Consider the following 11,225-nt stretch of genomic DNA (forward strand, 5'->3'; position numbering starts at 1 on the left):
ATAAACAGGGACCAGACGAGACCAAGGTCAACTGCTACACTGCACCTCAGGGTCATCCTGATCTCATTTAGGCCTGTTGTGAGGTCAGATAAACAGACACTAGACTGTCAGCACGTCAAAAGCAGAAAGAGGAGGCAGACTGGCTCAGGTCACCTGCTATGTTGTCCCTCATCTGCTACTGAGGTGAGATGCTAGGGATCGGACCATCAACAGGGTAGAGCTCAGAGGGGAGGCAGACTGGCTGAAGTCACCTGCTGTGTTGTCCCTCATCTGCTACTGAGGTGAGATGCTAGGGATCAGAGTGTCAACAGACTTTTGTACCTTAGCACCAATTTATACGATAGTAGCCACCACTCTGCTCTCACTCTTTAAAACTCCATCTGACTGGCTGACCTGCTGACTGGCTGGCTGACTGGCTGACTGACTGGTAGACTGGCTGACTGACTGGTAGACTGGCTGACTGGTAGACTGGCTGACTGACTGGTAGACTGGCTGACTGGCTGACTGGTTGACTGGTAGACTGTTAGACAAGTAAATTGGGTGACTGGCTGACTGGCTGACTGGATGACTGGCTGACTGGATGCCTGGCTGACCTGTAGACTGGCTGACTGGTAGACTGGCTGACTGTAGACTGGCTGACTGGCTGTCTTACTGGATGGCTGACTAGATGACTGGACGACTGTGAGACTGGAGGAATGGTAGACTGGAGGACTGGTAGACTGGAGGACTGGTAGACTGGAGGAATGGTAGACTGGCTGACTGTAGACTGGCTGACTGTAGACTGGCTGACTAGTAGACTGACTGACTGGTAGACTGGCTGACTGGCTGTCTTACTGGATGGCTAACTATCTGACTGATTGGATTGTAGACTGGTAGACTGGTAGACTGGCTGACTGGCTGACTGGTAGACTGGTAGACTGGTAGACTGGATGACTGGCAGACTGGCAGACTGGCAGACTGGCAGACTGGCAGACTGGCTGACTGGATGACTGGTTGAATGGCTGGCTGGCTGACTGGCTGACTAGTATACTGGATGACTGGATGACTGGCAGACTGGCAGACTGGATGACTGGCTGACTGGCTGACTGGCTGACTGGTAGATTGTTAGACTGTTAGACTGGATGACTGGCTGACTGGCTGGCTGGTAGACTGGCTGACCGGTAGACTGGCTGACTGGCAGACTGGTAGGCTGGCAGACTGGTAGACTGGCTGACTTTCTGACCATCTGACTGACTGGCTGACTATCTGACTGACTGGATGACTGGTTGGTTGGCTGACTGTCTGGATTACTATCTGACTGGCTGGCTGGCTGGCTGACTGGATGACTGCCTGACTGGATGACTGCCTGACTGGATGGCTGGCTGACTGGATGGCTGGATGACTGGATGACTGCCTGACTGGATGGCTGGCTGGCTGACTGGATGACTGCCTGACTGGCTGGCTGGCTGGCTGACTGGATGACTGCCTGACTGGCTGGCTGGCTGGCTAACAATTCCAATCAATGCAACAATTGGACAACGGATGAAGATATTCCAAACGGCTTGATTTTTAAATCAGATATTGACTGAATAATACCTCATACAAGATTTACTGGCAAATGATGGATGGAGTTGAGGGGCTTTGGTGGGATTTCAGGTTTCACCCTTATTTTCCTCTACTCCTATATACATTTTCTAATATATCAGGTATTTATTTGATATTTTAGTATTAAAAACAAAGAAAATGATTTGTGCCTCACTTGCATAAATACACTGGGTGTATTTGCATATATAAAGGGGTGGAACAAGTTCCTCTATCTTCATTCACCTGCGCTGTCTCGACTACTTCGTTAATTTACTGTTATTGTCACATTCTGTTGCGTAATCCAATAAGCATGTCAGTACAGGACATTTACATCTTAGTCATTTAGCAGATGCTCTTATCCAGAGCGACTTACAGTTAGTTGGTGAGTGCATATATTTTAATTTATCCTGGTCCCCCTTGGGATTTGAACCCACAACCCTGGAGTTGCAAGTGCCATGCTCTACCAACTGAGCCACATGGGCTCCTCAAACCATTGGATACCTTTGGTTTAAAAATCAACAGGCTTGACTGGATAACTGGCTGGCTGATTGGCTGGCCGACTGCTCTTATGTTGTCGCTCAAAGCCGTCGAAACCATATCCTGCTACTTCCACCTGTACCTCCAGTGGTATATTCTACAAAATGGTTCTCCTTTGTCTGATTCACATCCATTTCCTGGAGCTGGAAAACTTCTCAGACTCCCTACCTACCATTCCACTCTCGTACACATCCCATAATACCCAGCCTCATACTGTTCTCATCTCTGTCCAACAGATTTTAGCCTGAGGTTCCTCTCTCTTTTTCTCTTTTTTCTTTCTCTCTCTCTCTCTCTCTCTCTCTCTCTTTTCTCTTTTCTCTTTTCCCTCTCTCCCTCTCTCTCTCTCTCTCTCTCTCTCTCTCTCTCTCTTCTCTCTTTTCTCTTCTCACTAATATAATCCTCTGAGACCTCATGTCCATCATAAGTTAACAATCCAGAAAAGTTTATTTGTGATGCTAAATGTCCGTGTGGGAGTCTGCTCAGCTGTCAGTGTGGGAGTCTGCTCAGCGTTTGCTCAGCTGTCAGTGTGAGAGTCTGCTCAGCTGTCAGTGTGAGAGTTTGCTCAGCTGTCAGTGTGAGAGTCTGCTCAGCTGTCAGTGTGAGAGTCTGCTCAGCTGTCAGTGTGAGAGTCTGCTGACTGTCAGTGTGAGAGTCTGCTCAGCTGTCAGTGTGAGAGTCTGCTCAGCTGTCAGTGTGAGAGTCTGCTGACTGTCAGTGTGAGAGTCTGCTCAGCTGTCAGTGTGAGAGTCTGCTCAGCTGTCTCGGTCTGCTCAGTCAGTCGGCTCAGACAAACGTCTGATTCTGAAGTCAATTCGTGATATCTTGTTGGTAAACCACATGCTCCTATTCAGCTTTACATTTAACCTCCCTCCCTCCCTCCCTCCCTCCCTCCCTCCCTCCCTCCCCTCCCTCCCTCCCCTCCCTCCCCTCTAGAGAGAGACTCTTAACATCTATCAGTCCCTAGTGCATGCAGACACACTCTCTTAACATCAATCAGCCTCTATCCCTCTGGAGCTGAACCAATGTCATACTGGGTTCTCTGTGTGTGTCCGTACAGGAGAGAGTTTGTGTGTATGTGAGTGCGTGTCCTTCCGCCAATGCTCTCACCTCAGGCTAACGTTCTGCAATCATTATCCCAGGGCCGGCTCTAGCCTTTTTCGGGGCCCTAAGCAGAATTGGCTTTGATGGCTGTTTAACAGGGCCGGCTCTAGCCTTTTTCGGGGCCCTAAGCAGAATTGGATTTGATGGCTGTTTAACAGGGCCGGCTCTAGCCTTTTTCGGGGCCCTAAGCAGAATTGGATTTGATGGCTGTTTAACAGTCTGATGGCATTGAGATAGAAGCTGTTTTTCAGTCTCTCGGTCCAAGTTGTGATGCACCTGTACTGACCTCGCCTTCTGGATGATAGTGGGGTGAACAGGCAGTGGCTCGGGTGGTTGTTGTCCTTGATGATCTTTTTGGCCTTCCTGTGACATCGGGTGGTGTAGGTGTCCTGGAGGGCAGGTAGTTTGCCCCCGGTGATGCATTGTGCAGACCCCACTACCCTCTGGAGAGCCATGCAGTTGTGGGCGGTGCAGTTACCGTACCAGGGGGTGATACAGCCCGACAGGATGCTCTCAATTGTGCACGGATGTCTCTCTGGAAAGCAACCCTAGCCTTAATTTAATCTACCATGTTATCTAGAGACTGGACATTAGTGAGTAAAGTACTCGAAAGTGATGGGTGGTGTGCACGCCTCCGAAGTCTGACAAGAAGGCCACTCCGTTTACCTCTCCTACGGCAACGTTGTTGTGGGTCAGCCTTTGGAATCAGCTCGAACAAAGGATCCGCTTCGGGAAAGTCGTATTCCTGGTCGTATTCCTGGTTGTATTCCTGGTCGTATTCCTGGTTGTATTCCTGGTCGTATTCCTGGTCGTATTCCTGGTCGTTTTCCTGGTTGTATTCCTGGTCGTAGTTCTGGTCGTAATCCTGGTCGTAGTTCTGGTCGTATTCCTGGTCGTATTCCTGGTCGTATTCCTGGTTGTATTCCTGGTCGTAGTTCTGGTCGTAATCCTGGTCGTAGTTCTGGTCGTATTCCTGGTCGTATACCTGGTCGTATTCCTGGTTGTATTCCTGGTCGTAGTTCTGGTTGTAAGCCTGGTCTTATTCCTGGTCGTATTCCTGGTTGTATTCCTCGTCGTATTCCTGGTTGTAATCCTGGTCGTAGTGCTGGTTGTATTCCTGGTCGTAGTTCTGGTCGTAATCCTGGTCGTAGTGCTGGTTGTATTCCTGGTCGTATTCCTGGTTGTATTCCTGGTCGTAGTTCTGGTCGTAATCCTGGTCGTATTCCTGGTCGTATTCCTGGTCGTATTCCTGGTTGTATTACTGGTCGTATTCCTGGTTGTAATCCTGGTCGTAGTGCTGGTTGTATTCCTGGTCGTAGTTCTGGTCATAATCCTGGTCGTAGTGCTGGTTGTATTCCTGGTCGTAGTTCTGGTCGTAATCCTGGTCGTATTCCTGGTCGTATTCCTGGTCGTATTCCTGGTTGTATTCCTGGTCGTATTCCTGGTTGTATTCCTGGTCGTATTCCTGGTTGTATTCCTGGTCGTATTCCTGGTCGTATTCCTGGTCGTTTTCCTGGTTGTATTCCTGGTCGTATTCCTGGTTGTAATCCTGGTCGTAGTGCTGGTTGTATTCCTGGTCGTAGTTCTGGTCATAATCCTGGTCGTAGTGCTGGTTGTATTCCTGGTCGTATTCCTGGTTGTATTCCTGGTCGTAGTTCTGGTCGTATTCCTGTTCGTAGTGCTGGTCGTATTCCTGTTCGTAGTGCTGGTCGTATTCCTGCTCGTAGTGCTGGTTGTGTTGGTAAGTTGACGTTGCTCTTATATCCAATAGTTCTTTCCGGCTGTAAGTAATAAGACTTCAGATTTCCTGGGGTAACGATGTAAGAAATAATACATTAAAAAAACAATATACTGCATAGTTTCCGAAGAACGCGAAGCGATGTGATCCTCTCTGTCTTATTTGCAAGGGCTATTAGAAACCCTAGATCTTTGGAGTTTCCTCAAGACCAAATGTTTGCATAACAACAGATATCTGCTCCTGTTGACTGATGTCTGGGGTGTAGTCCAAAATGATTGAAAAGTACTTTGAGTTTTTGATTTCAGCCACCATTGTGCTCAGTGATACAGGAGACGATGCATTTTGTATTATGTTTTCTAGGTGTGTTGCCTGTTGTTTTCCACTGTTGATATGTCTAACATGTTCCTTTTTAAAACCGGGTCGAACTTGGAAATTTAGTTCTACTTCCTATTGTTGTGATGAGGTAATGTGTCAACAGACCCCCTCAAAGCTAGGTTCCTCTCTGCTCAAGACTGAATCATAGCATATACCCCCAGTGAGTACCTCTCACCACCACTGCTTCTCTGCTTCGATGAGGGACATTTCGATGAGGGACATTTCCACCTGGTCAATAGTTTTCCCCTGTTTAAGACACAGCTCTTGCCACCAGGTTTTTTGTGTGTTCTGGACTGTTGTCATGTTGTTTCAATAACACTCCAATATTGACCCAGGCACACATTGTCCGTCTATTAAAGTTTTGTACGACTTCTTTGAGAACAATTTTTAACAAAAACAAAAGACTTGTTCTTACTTGAGTAGGTGATCCAACTCTGCTTAACTTTCCTGACTGAGGTGTTTGGTGATCTTGGTTGGCCTGACTGGATGATTGGTGATCTTGGTTGGCCTGACTGAGGTGGTTGGTGATCTTGGTTTACCTGACTGGGTGGTTGGTGATCTTGGTTGGCCTGACTGAGGTGGTTGGTGATCTTGGTTGGCCTGGCTGAGGTGGTTGGTGATCTTGGTTTACCTGGCTGGGTGATTGGCGATCTTGGTTTACCTGGCTGGGTGGTTGGTGATCTTGGTTGGCCTGACTGGGTGATTGGTGATCTTAGTTGGCCTGACTGAGGTGGTTGGTGATCTTCGTTTACCTGACTGGGTGGTTGGTGAACTTGGTTGGCCTGACTGAGGTGGTTGGTGATCTTGGTTGGCCTGACTGAGGTGGTTGGTGATCTTGGTTGGCCTGACTGAGGTGGTTGGTGATCTTGGTTGGCCTGACTGAGGTGGTTGGTGATCTTGGTTGGCCTGACTGAGGTGGTTGGTGATCTTGGTTGGCCTGACTGAGGTGGTTATCCGTTTATTAAAACACGTTGTGAACTGGAAATGTTTCACACCCATATATTTGACATATATTTGACTTGCATTTCAGGCCTGTGTGTTGTTCTCACACTACAGTAATTAGCTACCTGATTAACACAACCTTCAATAAGATTGCAGGATATTCATACAATTAGACAAGAACCCAAGTTCAGACAGATACGGCCCTTTCATAAGGAAAATGCGAGACATGCAATGATCTATCATTAGCCAAAGTTAATTATTGGTGAAATTATTAGAATCGAACACCTGCCTTTCCCCATCCCATGTGTTACCTACAGACAACGTCTAATGGATTACAAATGCTTGCCCCAGGCTAACCCAGAAGCATCTCGTCGTGTAGTCTGAAGTCTGACACTGTCAAATAACTGGTGCATCTACTACACTCCTATCTACAGCAGGTTTAGTGTACAACAACCGAACATAAAGATAGAATTGACACTAGCTGAGATGATCTCACTCCCTTTTTAATTGATGCCGCAGAAGCTAGCCAAGCTAACTAGCCAAGCTAACTAGCCAAGCTAATTGGCAACGCTACCTAGCCGAGCTAACTAGCCAAGCTAACTAGCCAAGCTAACTAGCCAAGCTAACTAGCCAAGCTAATTGGCAACGCTACCTAGCCGAGCTAACTAGCCAAGCTAACTAGCCAAGCTAACTAGCCAAGCTAATTGGCAACGCTACCTAGCCGAGCTAACTAGCCAAGCTAACTAGCCAAGCTAACTAGCCAAGCTAACTAGCCAAGCTAACTAGCCAAGCTAACTGGATAGGTGTTGTAGCTTGGTAGATAGCTAGCTAATGAAAGTGGAACAGCACTATAGCAATACAAATCAAGCGAAAAAGAATAATATAGTAGCTAGCTTTCTCTTGTTGTTTTTCTTCCTCAACTTTTCTCTTTTTACGCTTCTTCGAGCCAGATTGGTGCATTCTGGATCTTTTATCAGACATAATGTGGTCGCAATCCTCAAGGAAACCAGTGGAGAGCGATGTTTTCCTCTCCTCACATCACAGACAAACGTTGAGCAGGTGTCAGGCATCCAATGTGTGATCCACCTGAGCATGATGAAATCTGCAGGCCCACACTAACAAACTAATTATTCTTTGAAAATATGTTTGCAATCATTTCTGCGATCTTTTATGAAAATAAAATGTAATATATATGTTACATATGTTACATACATTATATATATATATTATCTATATGTATAAAATAATTGCGAGGAGGCCCCTTTGTGGCCGGGGGCCCTAAGCAACCACTTATGACACTTATGCCTGAAGCCTCCCCTGCATATATCTAAACCTTCAGAGAAGTGAATTGATTGGCCTCTTAGCGTAATAAAAACCCTCTCAAAGTGCTCGCTACCACTCAAATACAACACATTTTACCTGCCCATGGTAGTAATTAGATTAACTACCTCAGCAGAGAGATGCAGAGCAGCTGGGTGAAGTGCCATGATGCAGGAAGGAGGAGAACAAACAACATAACGGCAGGCAGGCAGGCAGGCAGGCAGGCAGGCAGGCAGGCAGGCAGACAGACAGACAGACAGACAGACAGACAGACAGACAGACAGACAGACAGACAGACAGACAGACAGACAGACAGACAGACAGACAGAAATGGAGAAAGAGGGAGAACCAACTAAACAACATTGTCTCTCACCCTGGTGTGCTGAGGTCCAACTGTTAAACAGCATCAGCTTCTAACACTTTATGAGGTTTTGACAAAATACTCAAAGTTCCAGTGAGAAAGAAGAGATAGAGAGAGAGGCAGAGACAGAGAGAGAGGCAGAGACAGAGAGAGAGGCAGAGAGAGAGAGAGATAGACAGAGAGAGAGGCAGAGAGAGAGAGAGGCAGAGACAGAGAGAGAGGCAGAGGCAGAGAGAGAGGCAGAGAGAGAGATAGAGAGAGAGAGAGAGAGAGAGAGAGAGAGAGAGAGACAGAGGGAGACAGATAGAGAGAGAGAGGCAGAGAGAGAGAGAGAGAGACAGAGGGAGACAGATAGAGAGAGAGAGGCAGAGAGAGAGAGACAGAGGGAGACAGATAAAGAGAGAGAGGCAGAGAGAGAGAGAGACAGAGGGAGACAGATAGAGAGAGAGAGAGGCAGAGAGAAAGAGAGACAGAGGGAGACAGAGAGGCAGAGAGAGAGAGAGACAGAGGGAGACAGATAGAGAGAGAGAGGCAGAGAGAGAGAGAGACAGAACTAGACAGATAGAGAGAGAGAGGCAGAGAGAGAGAGAGAGAGACAGAGGGAGACAGAGAGAGAGAGAGAGGCAGAGAGAGAGAGAGACAGAGGGAGACAGATAGAGAGAGAGAGGCAGAGAGAGAGAGAGACAGAGGGAGACAGAGAGAGAGAGAGAGAGAGAGAGAGAGAGAGAGAGAGAGGCAGAGAGAGAGAGAGACAGAGGGAGACAGAGAGAGAGAGAGAGGCAGAGAGAGAGAGAGACAGAGGGAGACAGAGAGAGACAGCAACAGACAGAGGGCGACAGAGAGAGACAGAAACAGCGAGAGACAGAGAGAGAGACAGAGAGACAGACAGGGATAGAGAGAGAGAGAGACATATATACATATATATATAGAGAGAGAGAGACATAGAGAGAGAGAGACAGAGAGAGAGACAGAGAGAGAGACACAGAGAGAGAGAGAGACATAGAGAGTGACATAGACAGAGAGACAGAGAGAGAGAGAGAGACATAGAGAGAGAAGCAGACAGAGAGACACAGAGAGAGAGAGAGACGGAGAAATATACAGAGAGGGAGAGATGGAGCTATAGGAGTACACTACCCCTCTTTTAAGAGAAAGGCTATTGGCTGGGTGGAAATGGTATAAAATCAGAATACTGGAAAATAAGGACCCTGAGACTGAAACGCTTTCTGTCAACCAGTACAGGAACGGAACAGACTACCGACCCTTTCTGCCAACCTGTACAGGAACGGAACAGATTACCGACCCGTAGCACTCACATCTGTAGCCCTGAAGTGCCAAGAAACCCTGGACCTACTCATATTTGCATACCTCCCCAACAGATCCACAGATGACGCAATCTCTATTGCACTCAACACTGCCCGTTCCCACCTGGACAAAAGGAACACCTATGTGAGAATGCTATTCATTGACTACAGCTCAGCGTTCAACACCATAGTGCCCATAAAGCTAATTTCTAAACTAAGGACCCTGGGACTAAACACCCCCCTCTGCAACTGGTTCCTGGACTTCCTGACGGGCCGCCCCCATGTGGTAAGGGTAGGGAACTGATGATCCTCAACACAGGGGCCCCTCTGGGGTGCGTGCTCAGTCCCCTCCTGTACTCCCTGTTCACTCATGACAGCATGGCCAGGCACGACTCCAACACCATCATCAAGTTTGCCAATGACACAACGGTGGTAGGCCTGATCACCAACAACGATGAGACAGCCTACAGGGAGGAGGTCAGCGACCTGGTCGTGTGGTGCCAGGACAACAACAGTGGTAGGCCTGATCACCAACAACGATGAGACAGCCTACAGGGAGGAGGTCAGGGACCTGGTCGTGTGGTGCCAGGACAACAACAGTGGTAGGCCTGATCACCAACAACGATGAGACAGCCAACAGGGAGGAGGTCAGGGACCTGGCCGTGTGGTGCCAGGACAACAACAGTGGTAGGCCTGATCACCAACAACGATGAGACAGCCTACAGGGAGGAGATCAGGGACTTGGTCGTGTGGTGCCAGGACAACAACCTCTCTCTCAAAGTGATCAAGACAAATGAGCTGATTGTGGACTACAGGAAAAGGAGGGCCGACCACGCCCCCATTCTCATCGATGGGGATGTAGCTGAGCAGGTTGAGAGCTTTAAGTTCCTCGGTGTCCACATCAACAACAAACTATCATGGTCCAAGCACACCAAGACAGTCGTGAAGAGGGCATGACAAAACCTATTGCCCCTCATGAGACTGAAAAGATTTGGCATGGGTCCATAGATCCTCAAAAGGTTCTACAGCTGCACCATCGAGAGCATCCTGACTGGTTGCATCACTGCCTGGTATGGCAACTGCTCTGCCTCCGATCACAAGGCACTACAGAGGATAGTGCGTACGGCTCAGTACATCACTGGGGCTAAGCTTCTTGCCACCCAAGACATATATACCAGGCGGTGTCAGAGGAAGGCCCTCGAAAGTGTCAAAGACTCCAGTCACCAAACTCACAGACTGTTCTCTCTACTACCGCACGGCAAGCAGTACCGGAAGGCTTCTTAACAGCTTCTACCTCCAGGCCGTAAGACTCCTGAACAGCTAATCAAAGGGCCACCCAACCCCTCTTTCATGATGCTGCTACTCTCTGTTTATTATCTCTGCACAGTCACTTTAACTCTAACGACATGTACATATTACCTCAATTACCTGGAATTAACGGTACCCCCGCACATTGACTCTGTACCAGTACCCCCTTGTATATAGTCTCCACATTGACTCTATACCGTAACACCCTATATATAGTCTCCACATTGACTCTGTACCGTAATACCCTGTATATAGTCTCCACATTGACTCTGTACCGGTACCCCCTGTATATATCCTCCACATTGACTCTGTACCGTAATACCCTGTATATAGTCTCCACATTGACTCTGTACCGGTACACCCTGTATATAGTTTCCACATTGGCTTTGTACCGGTACCCCCTGTATATAGTCTCCACATTGGCTTTGTACCGGTACACCCTGTATATAGCCTCCACATTGACTCTGTACCGTAACACCCTGTATATAGTTTCCACATTGACTCTGTGCCGTAATACCCTGTATATAGCCTCCACATTGACTCTGTACCGGTACCCCCTGTATATAGTCTCCACATTGACTCTGTACCGTAATACCCTGTATATAGTCTCCACATTGACTCTGTACCGTAATACCCTGTATATAGTCTCCACATTGACTTTGTACCGGTACACCCTGTA

At 47.9% G+C, this 11,225-nt stretch overlaps 1 protein-coding gene across 1 annotated transcript in view; it reads right to left on the reverse strand.

The window, feature by feature from the left end:
• Positions 1-56, reverse strand: part of LOC139382673 (proteoglycan 4-like) — a 1,242-nt gene extending 1,186 nt beyond the window's left edge. Inside the window, exon 1 of the mRNA XM_071126762.1 lies at positions 46-56. Coding sequence (XP_070982863.1) covers positions 46-56 — 11 coding nt within the window. The remainder of the gene's footprint in view (positions 1-45) is intronic.
• Between the last annotated feature and the right edge of the window lie 11,169 nt (positions 57-11,225).

The sequence above is a fragment of the Oncorhynchus clarkii genome, chromosome 24, assembly GCF_045791955.1.
Source record: "Oncorhynchus clarkii lewisi isolate Uvic-CL-2024 chromosome 24, UVic_Ocla_1.0, whole genome shotgun sequence".
NCBI classification, from domain to species: domain Eukaryota; kingdom Metazoa; phylum Chordata; class Actinopteri; order Salmoniformes; family Salmonidae; genus Oncorhynchus; species Oncorhynchus clarkii.